The sequence below is a fragment of the Hypomesus nipponensis genome, chromosome 18 (genome assembly GCF_054491055.1).
Source record: "Hypomesus nipponensis isolate SF chromosome 18, ASM5449105v1, whole genome shotgun sequence".
Taxonomy (NCBI): domain Eukaryota; kingdom Metazoa; phylum Chordata; class Actinopteri; order Osmeriformes; family Osmeridae; genus Hypomesus; species Hypomesus nipponensis.
In genome coordinates, this window is record NC_140378.1 from 7,365,516 (window position 1) to 7,384,751 (window position 19,236).

Consider the following 19,236-nt stretch of genomic DNA (forward strand, 5'->3'; position numbering starts at 1 on the left):
CATAAATTGGAACCTTGATACATTTGGAAAACATTTTACACGTTTTTTTATTTATTTATTTACCACAAGACATGATACTCAGTTGTGCACATTTGGCCAGGGTTGCAAGTCAGTCTCCCTTCAGCTGCAAACTGGTCACAAGCAACCACAGATTGAGAGTTCTCACCAATTCTCCCTATGGGTCCACTTCTCATAGAGGCACAGGGTGTTGGAGCTGGTCTAGAATGTTCCATTTGTTGTGGCTGACAGATAGGAGTCCATATTAATTTCACAACATTGTAATTATTCTCACTTCTTTCTCCTTACTTTGGGTTTCTTTACTGGTCTCAGATATGGGTTGTCTATCATGTTCTCCTCACTGGCCTTCACTGAGGGCACCACACCCCCAGGGGGCAGCACTGAATTTTCTTTATCAGCTCCCGGATCATCCTGGTTTAGTAAAAACAAAACAACAAAAACAGAAGGTACCCAGCTAAATTGGTGGTTTTGAACGGACATTTATCACAGATTTTTTTCATTGCACAGCCTTAAAGGGCAATGAAACATAACATAACTTATTATAATCAAATTTGAAATTACAGGGTTTCCATGAAAAGGTCATTTAGCAAGGATCATTTTGTGAGGGACATACATTCTCTTGCAGTAATATGTTTCCCCTGCAAACTATGGATAACCTAGAATAATAAGTGATGGCTTGGTTACCTACCAAAGCATTGCGGGGGAAACATTTCCTTTTATCATGGTTGCACACAAAGCCTTAGACACAATGCAGCATTAAAATAGGCACTGATCTCAAATAATCCCCTAGACTCGGCTTCTAGAAACATACTGTGCACAGCATAGCTGCAGGCCTAAGCATCAAGTGATCTGATAGACTGACTGAAATGTCTGCGATACGGCAGATAATCCAAAGATACTGTCCCAATCTAATTGAAGTCTCATTTCGACAGGGAAATATGGTTGTCGGGCAGGCATATTTCCTGCCAGGACTCACGCTGATGATGTTGCCAGGAGTGTTCTCACTGTCTGTCTGGTCATCTTGTTCTGAGGAGTCCGTCTCCTCCAGGGTCTGCAGCTCCAGCTCTGAAGGGAGCAGAGCACTCAGGTATGGAATGGCGCTCCGCTGCGCTGCAATCACTGACACAACAAAAGCCCCCCCCATCAAAAAGCCAATCAATCAATACCCAAACAAACAACACACTCCCAAAATCTGTCTTGGAGGTTCAGCAGGAAGAAACCACTACGGTGAAGCTGTGAGAGGAACTAAAGCTCGACCTTCAGGGGGGACAGGGGGCTAGAGTGAGACTGAGGATAGGCTATCTCTGGACAACAACCACCACTCACACGGGAAGGCAGTGATGTCATCTTTAAAGAGACTCTGCGTTTCTCCCGTCTTGGCCATGAAGCGTGTCAGCGCCCGCTCCACATCCCTCCGCTGGGACGCGGCCTTCTCTCTCACCACCTGGTAGTCTGACACAGGCTCCCGAAACGTCTGGGGGAGAGAGGACAGGGGTTAGCTTCCTTCACCCAGGTAGTCCATGTGAGTCTTGGTCGAACATTTGAAAGCGTTGATGATAAGATCTGTATTGGTTGTGAGATTGTGGTAATACAGGCTAATTTCCTCTGTTTGAAATAGGGGTTGACTCACAGGTGTTTTGATGTAGGTGTGAGGGTCTGGGAACTCTGGGAAGTGGCTGGGGATATGGGAGGGATGCGTACGTTTCTGCCCAGCAATCAAGGCCTTGGGAACTACAGGCGGGTTTGTCACTGGAGCTGCAATACACAGAATGATCAGTTCCCATCTTCATGCCATATTAAATACCCTGGGAGGTAAAAACATTCCATGACAATTATGCTGACCGTGTCCTGTAATAAATTGTATACAATGGCATTTCTCAATGAATCCTATCCTTAGTGAAACTAACTGAATTTGGTTTCCATCCAAGCATAAGGACAGCACAGATATGGCCTACTCACGGGCAGTTATCACCATCCTCTGGGATCTCTTGGCATACACTGGTAGAGTGTCCACATTGAACCCTTTTGTGTTTAAAAAAAAAAAAAAAAAGGGAAAGGAAAAGGAAAACAATATTATTAAATTGAATCATACTTTCGACAGAAACCTTCAAGCTGCATGTCTAGACAAACGCTTCCCCTACCCATTTCAATGAGCGAGACCACAGCATCGGAGAGAGTAGGTATGCTTCTGGCAGTGTGTTCGCAGTAGCTTTTGGCGCATCGTCCCACTTCTGATATATCTGGAACAGCAGAGAAGACAACGAATACTGCACGTTTAAAACTAACTTACTATGCATTTGATTTGAACACCTCGCTACAGACAATCATTCACGAAAAACAGTAACCGTAATGACGTACAGCTCTGCATCATCTCCGTTAGTGACTCCACGGCGGCCTTCTCTGCGCTCTCGAACCCGCACTCAGTCAACAGAGCGCTCACCACAACTTGGAGTGTTCGACGTCTAGCGAGGTGGTAATTCTCTGCAGGAGTGGTGGTTGTCTTTCCGCCGCCTGAGCGCTGTAAAACAACAATTAAGCTCTATAGTAGCTACGGACTGACACTGTCATGTGAACAACATGTAATTGTTCGAAATGTTTGTTGCTGCCAGTGCCATGAAAAACCTCAACATACTGGGTACGACTCAAAGGCCCCTACTGTGTGTATTCTCAATAAATCGTAGAGCCACGTAGTAGCAGTGCCAGGATTTAGTCCCAGACCGTCACCGTTTTGTCATAAATAAAATGTATTGTATTTACCCCTCCTATATTCAGCGATCCTCCGGCTGCCACCGCAGGATCTGCCATCCTTTCTCGTTCAAATTTGAGTGCTTCTAAAACAATTTTACAAACACATAACCCCACTAATTAAGGGCAAGTAAGCCTACTTCAACTTAAAACCAGCAAATGCAGGAACGAAAACAGACATGCGTCATTTCCTGTTGTCAGACGGAAGTCTTCTTTCTTTTTCTTTTTTGACGTCGTTTTAGTTGGTAGGTAGAACGTTTTGCTATTGACGCTTGCTGGTTGGAGTGTGTCATTGCAGAGGCACATTGCAAATGGTAGATTGAGTAATTGATCTGCGTTGGTTTATATGAGAAATATTATTACATAGGCCTACTATAAATTCAGAAGGTTTGTCACAACAAGTGTGTCACAAGTGTGTATTTGTTATATTTAACATATCAACACTACCTCAAATGCTTGAGACTTAACGTGTAACTGCTTCCAAAAGTCACACACATTCTATCATTGCAAGTAAAAAAGTAAGGAGTCGTTAGTAGCTGAAAAACAGGTTTATTTTGTTGCCCAAATAAAATACAAATTTAATTCCTTTCATCATGAAACATCTGCTGCCCAGCAGCCGGCATCACTGTAGCCTGCAGTTAAAGTCCATCCACTTCTCAATTCCTGTCAGCCAATCTGTCCAAGGGGGCCCTAGATTTGACTTATTTATATGATAATCTGTACAGTGCTTCATTTTAATGTATGTATTCCGTAGCTTCTGTTTCCACATTCTATGTGTTTTGTATGCTGTTGTCCTGACAGCTGTGTTAGAGTTCCAGCAATGTACAGACAAAGAAGGCATTTCCGTTTCAACAGGCACATGACCTCCTCCTCTTACCAATCATCTGCAGGGTCTTTGCTTTGACCCCAATCTCAGTTTGAAGCACCTCCACAACATCAGGCTTAGAGATGGCTGTTTGTGACTTCAGCATCACTTTCTCTGTGACAAACTCAGTTACTTCCTCATCAGTGGGCTCCTGCTCAGCAAATGGGAGGCAGACGGTCTCCACAAACCCGCCCACCATGCCGATGAAAGCCAGGGTGGTCCCCAGCATGTACATCTTCAGCATAAGCCGACTGGGCTTCTGGTGCAACATTTCTTTGGCAAATGGGATCATCTCACTCATTGTCTCCATTGCAATAGTTTTCACTGCATGGAGGGGAAAGCAAAACGGATCTGAAAATTAATGTTTTCTGTTTGAAGACAGATCAAGATGGATAATAATATGTTGTGTGTTTAAAATAGTATAATTTGTACTTACATGTATAGGTAGGGACCCGGAATGCTGAGCTTTCCTTAGTGTTCTCCTCAATCAAGCATCCACAAGCAACTACACAATGAGCGGTTCTTGAATTTAAACACAATTTTATCCATGTCAACACCCACTATGTTGTAAATACTGAATATTCATGAAGCAGTGTTATTTTATGGTGGTGGTTCTGTGAGTGTGTGCGTGTGTATGTGTGTGTAGAGGGGAGAGGGGGGTGCGTGGGAGGGCACTTCACTCTGTCTTCCCTCTGCAGTCTGCAATACACTTACATGGAGCTTTTTCATGTTAACGAGCATTGGGTACAAGGGTAAAATTGTCTTTGGTGCAAAGCCCAGGAAAACATGCCAAGAGATATTAAGAAAGTGCTATCGTGGTACACTGTTTGGGCTAAGAAAACAGACCCAATGCTCTAGAGTCTAGACCAACATGTTCCGTAACAATGTATTGCAGGTGAAACTTTCTTTGAATTGAATAGGTCGAGGGAAACAATAAACTACTGTGCTACTAATGTGAAAACACAAAGGTGGAAACACGAGGACTGTTATATTTAGACACACTCCTAGGATCTTTGGTCATCCCATCTTCAGAACTAGGCAAACAGTAACAGATCACATTTAAAGAATTTCCCAAACATTGACAACAAAAATAGTAGCCATAGAAAGGTTAGATTAACAGGAACACTACACATGAAGCTGAACATTGACCATCAGAAGCAACTGAGGGTCCAGTGTCTTGTTGCACTTTGATCACCATCGGGAGAGGTTTCTTTACATCCAATCAGAATGCTCCTGTGAGTAAAAACCTGCCTATTTATTGGCTGCAGTAATGCCTTTTGTATTTGGTTATTGTGATATCGTCACTTTCTTATCAAACACAATTGTAGATATATGCTATAGTTTTGTGGATGTCACAAGACAATGTGCCTTGGCCTCACAGCGTGACTGTCAAGGGTCCAAATTGATGTGAGGAGTTAGGGTATATGTGTGGAGGGCCATGCCCTTTGACCTGCTTGACTAGAGTAGGACAGCAGTCATCTGACTTATGAAACTTTGATTCTTGTCATCGAGAACCATGTGTTGTAATAACAAAATGTTTGTAATGACAAAATGACACAGACTCAGTAAAATATGTTGGTTTAACAGAACCTTGCAATCCATTCTGTAGACTGTGGTGAAAGGTATGGCTGTTTTCCTACCTGAAACACACACAAAAACATGTGTATTATTAATGTTTGTCAATGAGTGACAGATCAAAGTCCAGCAATAAAAGGAACATACTGGCAAACATATAGTATCTATTTTAGATGTGCCAGATAGCCATGAGATAAATTTGGCATGGAGCCATGATAATACATTAAAAAGGTACTTTACAAAATACAAAAGAAGGTTATGGCAAGTTTGTCAAAGCGGTCACAGTTTTTAAGATGAAAATGCCATTTGCCTTTTTTGTTGTTGTCTGGTTTCATTTAACCTTTTAAACTTCCTGTAATACATGAGTAATATATCAGGACAGACATCATGTGTACAAGGAGGGATCAGTTAAGGACCCTGGGTTCAGCTGGTTGTGTTTGTGACTGTGGGGAAACTAAGATACTGTTCAGGGACCTTTGGCCTATATTTCCGAAAATTGTGCCATGCTCTTTAACCTGAATGGGGAGTCTGTCTCCTCCAGTATTACTTCTGGTCAACTATCTTATGGTTGGAAGAGGTAAGGGGTGGGTGAAAGAGCTGCCACGCTACTTGAATCCCTGACTGTTAAGCGTTTTGATCCCCACCATCAGGAGGAGAGGGCAAAAGTACACTCAAATTACAGAAGAACCACATGATGGAATAGTGTCTGATTAGGAAATATAAAAGCACAGTTAGCCCTCATTATTTCAGTGCAAGGGATTGCCTGAAATTCTGCTGTACATGTTTGACCTATAAAGTCAACAAATCCTGGATGAAATCTAAAAAAATCTAATTTTTATGTCAATTTCAAACTAAAATAGGTCACGCCCCACTGAATTTTATTGACCCGTACACTCATTTTGCTACCTAAAGGTATCCTGCCTTGCTTTGCTATTACATACGTACTCCATGTTATCATGGTCAAGTTGATTAGGGACAAAGGAGTGACACAATGAGGTCAAAGCAGGAGGACCTGCTCAGAGAGAGAAAAGACAAGAACAACAGCCAAGGATGATGTACACAAGCTTTATTGCTGAAGACATACAGGGGAGCCCCATAACACATAATAACACACAAATTAGACTGAATTACATGTGTTAAAAAATGTATCAATACAAATCACGAATGAGCATGACACACAGAGTAACTTATCCTGTGTTTAAGGAGGTTAAACATTATCCATTTAATTGAGTAATGTCACTAATCACTTGAGAAATATCACTAATATCTCTTCATAATCTCTTTTAGCATTAAGATTAATTATATTTACACTTGTATAGAGAGGCCTGGTGAGTTGGCAGGTCAATAATGGTACATAGTAAATCATATTTACAGTGCCATAATTAGCCAGTGTGAAAATAACACTATGGGTGTTTCTATTTAGCTGAAATTGCAATATACTCTTCAGAACACATCAAAAGCTCTTTATTTTCAGTACAAAAATGTAATGTATATTATAAAAATAAAACTTGACAGAAAAAAAGTTGACATGATATAGTCATAAAGACGAAATTGCACATTGAACAGGGTACAGTTTTACAATATTTCATTCAAGCAAAATTAGATTGCATTTCAGCAGTGGCCATACAATTTTTCCATATTTTCCAGCATGTTTCAATAACATTGGAAAGATATGACACCTCTAATCACATTCTCTTCCTTGTTTTGACTCATATATCACATGAAACTCTGGAAAGCATACTGTACTGCATGGTACCCACTCAAAATCTACCAGTAATCAATTGGTGAGTGCCTTTTCACAAGCATATGAACACAAAGACAATAATGTTTGATGTGTTCACGATACAAACAAGCTGTCCCTGACACCATTGGTTACAGCAGAGATTACATTGAAATAGAAGAAATATACACATGGCTCAGTTCGCAGTGAGCTCACTCATCCCTCTCTGTTTCTGAACTGGATGGTGGAATACCTTGAGGTGAAAGAGGTCTTGTGTGTTTGTCTGTAGTGGGTACGTTTATGCAAGCTTTGTTGAGTTGCTCTGAGGTTTCTGCAGGCACACTTCAGAATGTGCTGCTGGTTCTGAAACTCTCTGGCCGGGCGGGCCATCATGAGAAACCCGGGCCAGTCTCAGGTTGTGGGCAGGCCCACACCAAGCAACCACAGCAGCTCAGACAGCGGACTGAAACTGACCTGCAGGAGACAGGGACACACATTTAGACAAGAAAACACACCTTTATGTACACCAGTGATACACTCTCGGAATGCAACATGGTCTGTGGAGGAAATGGAGTCAAGTACACAGGTGACATCTCATTGCCTACCTAGTAAAATCAAAACTGCTCCAAGTTCCAAGTTCCTTCACATGACAGAGCACACACCAGTCTGCACGGTCTTGCCAGTGCGGTTGACGCCCCTGTTCCCACACCTACAACATGAACAAAGATACACCAATGCAGTAGAAATACACACAAAACAATGACAACAACTACTAGTTTGAATGAGCCGCAGGAGTCTGGTCAGAGAAGCACCAGAGGACATCAAAACGTACCCGTTAAGATAGGCAGGTTCTGAGTGGTAGACATGCTTGCCCTGCTCAGAGATACATGGGGCGTGGTGGGGCTCGCTTTGAATGGTCCTCAAGGGGTGGTGGCTCTTCAGCTCATTGGAGCTGAGCGGCAGAGCCATGTGGTCCCCTAGGATGTTTTCCTTGGGCTCTAGGAGGTTGGGGTCCAAGCTCTTGCGGGTCTTGGGAGGGGATGAGACGTCAACGACCTTGATGTCTGGAACGATCACTGGTATCCTGACCTGTTGCTCGGAGTGAGCCAGCTGCAGCTTCCGCATGTGGTTGATGGCCACAGTGGCATTGAAGGCTTGCTGGAACAAAACCGAGAGGACAAAGGTATGGTTAAAATCAGGCAATCAAACAGAGAGATCTCATGATCATATAACGTTCATTGTGAATCAGTTGGGTTTCATAACTGTGTGGGCCCTGTTAAGTAGTTAATTTTTTTTACGAAACAATTTGTCCTTCTGGATAAGGAGAGCCCTTCATCCGTTATCAGGGACCTTGATTACAACACAAAAATCGATGTTCTGGTCCTTAATCGGGAGGCAGACCAGGGACGCAACAACCCAGAGAGAAGTGCTGGGCTTAGCCTGAGGTCTGGAGCCAACACAGACAGTGTAAGAAAGGAAAACTTGGAGCTCACCTTCCACTTGCTTTTGGCAAAGTTCTTCTGGATCTGAACGCTGACAGAGTAGTAGATATCCTGACTCCGTGCCGTTTTCCCAATGATCCTAAAAACAGACACACAAAAAACAACTTTGTCAACATTTAGGAAAGAAGCTTTGCAAACATTTTCTCTCACACGGAATGGGCTTGATTCTCTACCTAAAGCTAGACACTGTACTGTTGTTGTTACCAAGTATGGCTACCTGACAGAATAGCTGATATTATTCTATATTCATAAAAGCTAAGATGATCAAGTCTATGCAGTGGCACTGTGGGGTGAGCTGTTATAGAAAGACAGATACAGGTGACAGTTCACACAGTTAGAGCAGACTACATGTTGCACCAGAGTGGTGATCCAGGTGATGGTGTGTAGATGTTTGTAGACTTTGTTGACCGGGACACTAACCAGGGATGCCTAAGAGCTTGCTCTGCAGTGTAGCGCATGCTGGAATTCTTCTGCATCATGTTGCAAATGAAATCTTTAGCTGCAGATTAGAACACAACAGAGGACGGGTAAGAACGACGTCAGGACATGAGTAGGTCTTCAATTGTAATCAAAGGGCTTGTTTTGAAAGGGCAGGGAGTGATAAGGATGCTCACCAGATTCAGATATTTCATCCCAAAAAGGTGAGTCAAACTCATACTGGGCCTTCATGATCTTAGAGAAGAGCCGTGCCTCTGTTTCTTCATAAAATGGAGGATATCCACAGAGCCTGCACAGACAGAAAGATTGGAGCCTGTTAGTGAAGACAAAGGAGGATGCCCTCTGAAACCACAAGGTGGTGCTCTATCTCTACCACTGCAACACTTCAGGACAATACATGTGCGGCACTCAGCCAAAAACAAGCTGTGGCCTCTGGTAATCCAATGACTAATACTGTTAAAGATAACTCTAAACAAGATTAACCTGGACGATCTAACATATACTTCTGCCAACCTGCACACTATCTTTACATTTGAATGCAGTTTACATAAGTAACCAGGAATACTCACAGGATGTAAGTAATGACACCAATAGACCAGCAGTCAACGGCCTTGCTATAGGGTTTCTGGGCCAAAACCTCAGGGGCTGTGGGTGGAAGAACAGTATATATCAAGGGTTTTTACAATCCAATATATTGAGTCTTGCTCACCCGACACAACCATTTGGTGACTTTAAAAAATCCAAGTAATAACAGAAGTCTGAATAATACATGAAGCTCGCAGGATCACCCCTCTAGTGTCTGTGTCCCCAAGGTGCTGATGTCTCTGACCGAGTTCTAGAACATTAACCGTGTCTCCTTACCCACATATCCTGGGGTCCCACAGGCAGTGGACATGATGTCGTTGTCCACCATCTTGGAGAGGCCAAAGTCGCTGATCATGATCTTGGAGTCCTCATCTTGGCTGTAGTACAACAGGTTCTCAGGCTAAACACACAAACGGATGAGAGACGCTGGTCAATGACTTAATGTCCTTAACAAAAGCGACTGTATCCTAGGAGGGTGTGTGTGTGTCTGTGAGCGTGCCTGTGTGTGTGTATGTGTGTGTGTGTTTGTACCTTGAGGTCTCTGTGCACCACCCCGTTCTGGTGCAGGAAGCTCACGGCTTCCAGCACTTGCTTGATCACCCTGCTAGCATCCTGCTCTGAGTACATGCCCCGGTCCAGGATACGATCGAACAGCTCGCCCCCCGAAACACTGCAGGGACAGACAGCCAGCCAGTCACACCACGAGCTCCTCTGAACGCTTACACTCACAACATCTAACAGTCCAATTCAGCAAATAGTCTTGTGATTTTTATTGATAAGGAATATTTATATATAAGTGTGGCAAACTCACAGCTGCATGAGGAGGTAGTAATGAGACCGACTTTCATAGAAATCCTCCAGTCCAATAACATTCTCATGTTTAATCCTGGGAAAACAAAACCTGTCTGTTAGATGATGGAAAACTGATTGCAAGAGCATCCACTACCAGATGGATGCAGCTGATGCTGAAAACAATAATGGCAGAGCTCTTACTTTCTCAACACGGCTATCTCATTCTCCAGGTTGAGGTCCCTCTTCATCTTCTTCTTCACACACTTCATGGCAAACATTTTGCCCGTCTTCTTCTCTTTCACCATGAAAACCTCTGAGAAGGCCCCCCTACGCGAGACACAAACACAGATGGAGGGAAAGAATGATTAGACTGTCATTATCGTAAAACATCACAGGAGTCTGCAGGATTCCTGCTGAGAGGAAATGAGTATCTCTCCTCATTAGGATAAGGCCTCTCAGATTTTCCATGCTTTATTCATGTGGTCCCCCCGAGATCCCTCCCGACCATGAGTCATGGCCTTCAGGGGACTCGTATGAACACGTGACACTTTCAATTTCAGAGAAAATGATATGAAGAGATATATATATATATATATAGTTATTAGTCTTAAAAATAGTGGTAGGTAATGGTAATATTGTATCATACAATAATACTACTAATAAAACGAATCAAACTGAGTGAAAATGAATAAATGAATTAAGGTGGTATCTTTGTTTTTCTCTAATTAAGTGTTATTAAGGATGACAGGCTTGGTGAGTGGAGGGGATAACTGGAGCTACAGGGTAACAACAGATTCCTTTGAATTCTAATTCCAAGGTAGTGTGGCTTAAGGGCTCAAGCTTAATTTTCTGTCCTCTTCAGTTGCCATGTTATCTTCAACACTGTCTGGGAATAGCTGTCCTGCCTGAGGGATTAAACCCCTTATCCCTTACGCAATGGAAACTGGATGCTGCAGCACTCCAGGTGTGCAGCTCAGTAACAGCCATGTGAAGGTAGTTCAAATCGACCAAGCCCCTGCTCCAAAGGCCAAGGACCAGTATGCACGGGAGCTAAGACTTCAAGTTTAAGCACAACAATGCCCTCTATCTGTAGGGTTTTGTCAAAAATAGATTGGACCAATAAATAATGACAGTTGCAGCCTACTTTTCTTTAAAATAAAATACAATTAAGTATAAGTACAAGGAAGTTTCAATGAAATGAGAGAACAAAGACATTTGGCTCTCGCATGTTTTCTTGTGCTCTCTGTTCTTGTTCATTAGTTTGGGCTTCAATGCGCTTGAGGCCGCTTGTGGCGGTTGTTCTGACAATAAATCTATCACACATTGTCTCACAGTGCCTCAGGACAAACACAATGCCTCTCGTCTAAACTGAAGGAATCCCACGATGCTTGTCATGATTCTCAGGAGGGATTATTATATTATCAGATGAAACCAAATTTGGAAGATTTTAGGATGTTTGTCAATTTTTGAATTGAACATCATAGCAGATACGAAACAACATTACATCCAGGACAAGGTTGTGTCCTTTGACAGAGGGGATATCCTACGCAGGCTCTAGAGACTCATCAGACACCTTGACACAGCCAGGAGTGTCAACAAGCCTTCCTCTGGGGTATCTATGCTTTCCAAGAATCCAGAAACGCAATGGCATAATTTTTCCAGGTGACCTGCAGGGACAGCTCTATTAGCCTTAATGTCCCACTACCGGAGTCCCCTGGATCCCATTGGTGGAGCAGAGGGAGGGAGGAGCCTCAGTGTGCTGAGGAGCAAATCATGTGATGACTTGGAAAAACAGCAGTCTAGCAACCCCACTGTCCGCATTTGAACAAATGGGAATATGCTGTAAGGGAACACAACAAGGGGCAAAGATCAACTGCGGTTGTTTGTGTCGCTTGTTTATGGACGCTTATCCTCCCCTCCAAATCTCTTTCCATCCATTTAGCTGTTCTTTCTGCCCATTGATCCCTGTTCCAGTTGGACAGATTAGCAGTGTTAGCCTGCTCTCAGCCTCAACACCTTCTGCACTGGCCTGACCTCCACTGATCAGACACACACCCATACTCCGGGTGATCAGCTAGGGTTCATGGTTCTGAATTCCACTGTGTCATTCTGATACCAGAACTAATTTTACTAAGTTCTCCTCTGACTTTTATGTTATCCAAAACCAATGCTCTGCAGCTGATAAGAGGATACAATTGTAATGCTACAAAACCAAAGGTCTCGATATACCGTCATCACTTGCTTTGCTCAGCAGTGAGTCATTATGTAGATGAAATTCAAATGGGTTTCCCACTCATCACGATTCAACCAAAAGCAGCTTCAATGACAAATAGTTGGTCATAGGGAAGATGTAAAGCCCTCCTGTCCTCCCTTTCTTCATTCAAACAAACGCTACTGCTTGTCAGCCTACTCTCTACTCCTCAGTCCAGTCATGTCAGTGTTCCCACGGTACAGTGACGTCAGCCTGCCTGCAGGAAGATTCTGCAGCAGCCCAGTGCAGTACCCTGAACCTCCACATTCCACACAACCCTCTGTTTACAGTTGGACACGCCATCATCACATTCTATGAAATCAAGTATACGCCGTAATGTACAAGGTCTGTTTACAACTTTGTTTATGTTGAGGACTTGAATGACAGTTCTGTCTATCATTGGCTTGGCTGTTTGTCTGTTCTGCCAGACCAGGGGAAAACTGTTGTTAAAGTGTCTGGCCTTGAGATGCCAGGAAAGTAAGTCGCACGTCAATCGGTCTCTCAGACACCATGTGCCAACAAAAGGAGAGAAACTCTTAAACCTACAAAAACGTTGAAGCTAAAGAAAAAACTTTGCCATAAACGTTCAGTTCACACGTTTTCCCCTACCTAGATTGTCATTGTTCCTATGTAAAGTCATCTTATAACTAAGGCTCTGGGTTCCAATCCAGAATTCTTCTCCATGAAAAAATGCCCTATGGATGAAGGAACAATGGGTGTGCTTCCAGGATGTGTACTTACGATCCCAACTCCTCCATGAATTCAAACACCTCCTGGATGTTGTCTGTGTTCTTCTTCCACTCACAGTCGGCTTCTTTACGACCCATGACAGCGGATGCTTCGACAGGGATTTCTGTTTGAGAGACAAGAAGTCATGTTGAGTCAGTTGAACCATATCCAGAGGTACTGAAAACCCTCATGATCAAGACAACCCGTTGCATACAATCGGCATGCCGCAAACGAGTGATAATAATCCTGCAATCCGACATGCAGTCAACGTCTTGCCAGATTATAGAATTAAGCTATGAGAAAACAGGCGGGAAGGTCATTGGCAGTGTCACCAGCTTTGCTGACTGTCTGTCAACTGGAGGACACAGGAGGCCACAGGAGGGTCAAACAAATGTGCCTGCTAGACAGACTGACAGCCAGACAGCCAGAGCGCTGGCTGGCCCTGTGCTCTAAGCCTCCTAACACACTGGCACGTGAGACTGAGCCTGGTCACAATAAGCAGATGCACCAGATGACAGTCTGAGCCACAGACTGATGGATCAGCCTGTTAGGCGTTATGGCTGGGAGATGAGTCAAAGACAAAGGTTATAACCATAGCCCTTTGCAAAGTGCAAACAAGGTGTGTCTTTTTCTCTGATACTCAGTTGAGAACTTGAAAAGAGTTCTCTCCACATCAGAAAAAACATATTTCATACTGCACATTTTAAGTAGCAGTAGAGATAATAAAATTATCTTGTCTAAAATCTTCATTCGCTGCCTTTTTCTTATATGGAATGATCAAACATGTATTCTTTATTTAGTAGTAGTAGTAGTACATTTAGTAGTTACTTTATGCCTTTTCCCAAAGTGACATATAAATAATGCTGATAGGAAGTACAGCAGAATATCAAGGACTAGAACTCTGAATAATAAAAATAAACTTTCCAATACATTCACATCACAATATCCACACATTATATGATGTCACTGCACAAGTAACATTTTCCTGATCAAACCAAGCAAATTATTTCAAAAGAACACACAGTACTTAGGGTTTCAATCAAACCAAAGGGTTTGAATGGGATTAAAAACATACAGAGTGGGCCAGTTACCCTGAGTGACTTGGCCTAATTTCTCTTACATAAGGGATTAGTGATTCTTGATCTGATGACCTGACCTTGATAGGGACCTCAGGCCAGACATGCACCCCAGGACTGAACTAACATCACAGATATCCTGACTTTCTTGACTGAATCCATAACCTAAATATTCCAAATACCGTTATGTAAAACAAACTTCCTTGGAAGTGCAAGCATTTGTCATATCCTGTAAAATAGTTTCTGAAAAGGATATCCATTATCAACCACCCAAATGGTATGTCTTATTCCATGGAGAAATCTTAAACGTTTAGATAATCTAGCATCATCTCCATTCAACTTCACAATGACTGCTCTTAACTTAAAATCTGACAGTAAATAGTCTTAACAAGCTTAGTGCACTTGTAAAACAGCTATAAACACTTTAATAAGATATTATTCTGTACCTGTCTGGTCCCTAACTCATTCATTAATATTCTGGCATGAACCTTCTCTAACCACATCAGCTGTTCTCCTGTTCCACAAACAAGGAGAACATGAAACTCAGCAGGAGGTTACCATGCAGGGGACACACTGGTGCAGTCAGTGTCCAGCTCAGAAGCATCCCTTTCATTTCAACACGTCTCCATATGGGTCTGGCTATGCGACATACAATACACTATGTATCTCAATACAATTACAAAATCCAACATCAGACAGTCAGTTCACGCACCCTATTTCTCTCTAGTCGATAAAACATCCACAGTGTGTTTTTTTTATTTTTATCTACCGAGGACTATTTAGACTATAATTAAAATGTATTCAAGCTGATCTACCCTTACCTTCAAGTTTATAACAATTTAAGCCACACGATTTCCCTCTATTGACGCAAGAGTTCGGGCCAATGCAAGGAAAACACTGGTAGAACACGGCTTGAGAGAATGGGATGGGACGGTGCGTTCTTTTCGCGATCGACATTCGCTGTGGACGCAGGTCGCACCTTCACTGTCTTGTTTCTACGACTTCGCTCATCTCACCGACAGAGTTGGATGCAGCACCGTCTGGCAAACCACTTCGCAACCTGATGCCAATTTGTTGACAGATGAGATCTGCCAATCTGCCACTTTTTTCATCGGCAAACAATCCGAAATGTATTTACAGATTGCCCCGCAGAATTTGATCTGTCATGGCTTCGAAGATGCTGAATGTCACCGTATCCAAATTACGCGCGGAATGCCAATGAGGTTCAACAAATCGCATGTGTAAATTACCTGTTTTGATATGGAAAAAAACACACAAAATCCCAAATGTGTTGCTGTTTCAATGTCTATAAGCAAGACTTGCAAAGGGTTCAGTTTGGACTGGCGCAAAAGAATGAATGGGATGAGGCAAAGCTTATCCCTTTGACTTACCTAGAGACTGTGCGCTGTAAATGCTCTGCTCTGACTCTCCTGCCAAAAGCTTGTCGAGGACTGGACAGATTACTTTGTCGGGAGCCACGGAAATAACTGTCAAATCGGAGATTACATCCTTGAGATTGGAGAGGGGAGGGGCGGAAATCTCACAGGTGCCCATCAGGATTTCTGGGTAGAACACTACTGCTTGATGTTCACTTTTTTTTTTACTGCATCCTCATCATGTTTTCAGTGGGCATTATGCGCAAGAGAGATAAAAACAGACCAGCACACAATCGTTTAGATCCTGTCCTGCAAATTAACAGAGAAGGTGCGCACAGGTAGTCAACCCAAATGTGGCGTATCTTCCAGTTAAATGCAAAATGTAGCATTAAAAAAACAAGATGCATATGAGTGTTTGGGTGTTGTTGGTCCTAAGCTCTATTATTATTTTACAGATGTGAAGGTGAGGACTTCTGTCCAATGATAGGATTATATATAGTAATCCAAGTCAGGTGTGCTTGTAATTATCTTTTCACACAATGCATTGACAGAGGACAAAGAAAGTCAAAGCCCATTATCTATTTTTATAGATGATTACATGTGATTAACTCACATTAACTAACACATGTATTGGGGTTACAGTTGATTCTGTAACCTATGCCCCCACAATGTTAATGTCAAATACAAGAAGAAAGTTCTAAAATAATGTTTAGAATTCTAGTGTTTGCATCAGATTTATGTCTTTTGAGCCTGCCATGGTCTAGTTTATGTTGAGGGATTGAGACACATTTCCTTTCAAGGAAATAAAATCAGCAATTTCCCTGCTGGTATAGTGCATGATGTTGTCATGGCCACGGCAATTGAAACTCTTCCATTTCTAGAGCAGATGCATTTTCCACAGAGGCAGAGTGGTAAACCTTCACGACTCCCTTTCACTGATTGAGTGGAAGACAGCCTACGGGGCTCTACCATGTTATTTCAATAGCACACACTCAGCTGTGCTTTTCTTATGTGAGCACAGCAGAAGCTGAACTTGTTTAAGGTGGATCCTCATGAAGAGAAAAGTCCATAGTCAGGAGGAAGGGCAGAGAGCTCTGATAGATGAGCTCACTCTTCTCACACATCAGCCTCTTCATGTTATCCAAGAGCTCTCAGGTCGGGGCAGAGCACGGTCAAGTCAGACAGGACAGGAGCCTGGCATTCATTCAACCCTTAATACTATTCATTGGTTACACAATCTCTGCTCAATCCAACGAAGGGCTGCACTTCACAGCTGTCATTTTGTGTTACATTTTGTGACACATATTCTAAAAATGAATATCCTTTCTATGATGAATGAACTAATAAAAATGACTGAAACACCGAATGCATTACCTATAACTACAGTATAATTACAAAAATACAAACTGTAATTTGAGTTCCACTGAGAAAACGAACAAAGTGAATATCAGGATTCCAACCAGACATCAATCCTGACTCATTGGCTGGATTCTCAGAGAAAAAAAAAATGAATATACAAAGTAAATGAAATGGAGTCTATTTCACACACGACTGCTTCCTGTTTTCATTTCCTGAGCCCCACCTACGTGTTAAGACAGTACCCACAGCCGCACAGTTGTCTCCTGCAGGATTCATCTGACTAAAGCCACTGATTCAAGGAAGCAGGTTAATGCTTGAAATGACCTTTTCCTTGGCAAGGTATACAGAATAGAGGACCTGGCAACTCCCGAACACCAACAGAATCATTAGGTAACAGAGGCAGCTTCTTGTACACAACACTGTCGTCAAAAAACAGACGTGTAAAACATTGATAATAATGTTCCTTCATGCAAAATGATGTGTCAATAGTGAAACATTCTCCAGACATGAAGAGTGCACTCTCTGGGAGTCTGTCCTTCCGTGTTCCATGGGAGTTAGTAACAGCCCTGGGCGGCTTTGACCTTGCACATTTTTAATTAAAACAGCAACTCAGACAATTTGAAAAGGTGTTTGATTGACATGAGAATACACCCTGGTTCACGTCGCTGTCTAACTCTTCAGCTCTAACCACCCCAGGGTGGCAGAAAAAGATGAGGTGGAAAGAATAGAGGTAAAACAGCGCTGCATGCAGAACTGTACAGTAGCTGAAAAACACAAATTAATCCCATGTGAATTGAACACATCAAGATCATTAATTTAGATGATCAAAGTTATGCGCTCTAGGTGTAATGACAGTTTGGGTGTAAATGAATCAAAGCCTGGGAAGGCTCAAACCTTAACTGCAATCTACACTTGCATGTTATTACTCTTGTGCCTGTGTGAGATTATATAAATACACAGCAAACAATAATCCCTCAGGTAGGACATAGTCTCCACACATGACTACTGCCATCAACAAACTAAAATTTACAAGCATGTCGTTTCTTCCAATTTCTGTTCTTACTGCTCTTTCTCTTGTAAAGTGCTTTGTATATTAAGCAGAGAGAGAGTCCCTGATTCTATTACTAAGTTCCCATTATCCTCAGTCAGATAAGTGACATACATATTTACTACTCTAGTAGTATTCTACTACTGAGAGAGTTTGAAACCATCTAGGGACTTTTTGTTTGGTGTTCTTTTCTGTTTTGGCCATCCTCTTTGTAGAACACAAAAATGTACATGAACACAATCTTCCTCAGACAGTAGTACTAGCACATAATGTAACACAAAGTAACAACCCACTCTCATGTATCTCATTTATCATTCTGATAGTAATGGTTTGTTCATATCAGAATCCAGCAGACAGTTGAACCTTCTGTGGCAGTAGCTGATACCTTCACTGCAGGTCTTTTGCGTGTGTGTGAAGAAGAGAGGGTCCACTTGAGCTCCTGTCTTGGACGAGGGAACAGCTTAGGTCAAGCCTCTGCTGTGATAACAGGCTTAATGAGGGCAGTCAGGTTTCACAGTTATACCGAGTGACTGGATGGATGTTCTCTGCTGTGAGGTCAGATCCCCATCAGGATATACACCCTTCCTGTAGCATATGCTGACTGGGGCAAACCAATGTTCAGCTCTGCAGAGGTTGATGGTACTGACTGAATCAGCAGAACACTGTCATGGATATGCCTTTCAGGTGGGAATCAGATAAAACACTGAACACATTAATGAGTAATACCAGTGTGAGATCATATCAACCACCTATATAAAGGACCGACAATGTTTTGTGGATTTATGCCTATATCTTCCATGTCAACTGGAGTTTAGCCATTTGCTTTTTAAACATGCAATCTTCACATGCATATTAATATGTTGCTCTCTAGGCCTTGCATCAAAAAGAGACATTCAGGAGGGGTTTTCCTTCCGAGTCCCTGGGCTATCTTCTGGTAAACATGGTTGTGCTGTCTCAGAGGCATAAGTGTGCGCCCTAGTGGTAAGAACTGGGAATAGCAGGGGCAGTGATTCATGACAAGGAACCAACACTTTAAGCAGTATAAATATGGTGACTGAGGCGTACAAAGCAGCATTAGTACGCGCTGTTTTATGTAAGTATTGGCATTTGACGGACTTGATAGGAGACCTACTGGGTAGGTCTTCATAAGACACAAA

General features: G+C 42.5%; 3 protein-coding genes across 3 annotated transcripts; all 3 read right to left on the bottom strand.

The window, feature by feature from the left end:
• Window positions 1-155: 155 nt before the first annotated feature.
• taf8 (TAF8 RNA polymerase II, TATA box binding protein (TBP)-associated factor) lies at window positions 156-2,943 on the bottom strand. The gene is made up of 8 exons (XM_084680726.1): window positions 2,776-2,943; window positions 2,377-2,536; window positions 2,160-2,258; window positions 1,978-2,040; window positions 1,649-1,773; window positions 1,345-1,492; window positions 995-1,137; window positions 156-429 (listed from the first exon to the last, which is right to left on the bottom strand). Exons 1-8 carry the CDS (start codon window positions 2,821-2,823, stop codon window positions 289-291), a joined length of 927 nt encoding a protein of 308 aa, XP_084536852.1. The 5' UTR covers window positions 2,824-2,943; the 3' UTR covers window positions 156-288.
• A 353-nt stretch (window positions 2,944-3,296) lies between these two features.
• g0s2 (G0/G1 switch 2) lies at window positions 3,297-4,129 on the bottom strand. The gene is made up of 2 exons (XM_084680622.1): window positions 4,065-4,129; window positions 3,297-3,952 (listed from the first exon to the last, which is right to left on the bottom strand). Exon 2 carries the CDS (start codon window positions 3,936-3,938, stop codon window positions 3,612-3,614), a length of 327 nt encoding a protein of 108 aa, XP_084536748.1. The 5' UTR covers window positions 3,939-3,952; window positions 4,065-4,129; the 3' UTR covers window positions 3,297-3,611.
• Window positions 4,130-7,198: 3,069 nt separating this feature from the next.
• Window positions 7,199-15,253, bottom strand: camk1gb (calcium/calmodulin-dependent protein kinase IGb). Its single transcript, XM_084680133.1, has 13 exons — window positions 15,118-15,253; window positions 13,233-13,344; window positions 10,442-10,567; window positions 10,260-10,334; window positions 9,980-10,118; window positions 9,725-9,848; window positions 9,433-9,508; window positions 9,040-9,152; window positions 8,846-8,924; window positions 8,417-8,504; window positions 7,756-8,081; window positions 7,529-7,632; window positions 7,199-7,397 (listed from the first exon to the last, which is right to left on the bottom strand). Exons 1-12 carry the CDS (start codon window positions 15,251-15,253, stop codon window positions 7,566-7,568), a joined length of 1,461 nt encoding a protein of 486 aa, XP_084536259.1. The 3' UTR covers window positions 7,199-7,397; window positions 7,529-7,565.
• Between the last annotated feature and the right edge of the window lie 3,983 nt (window positions 15,254-19,236).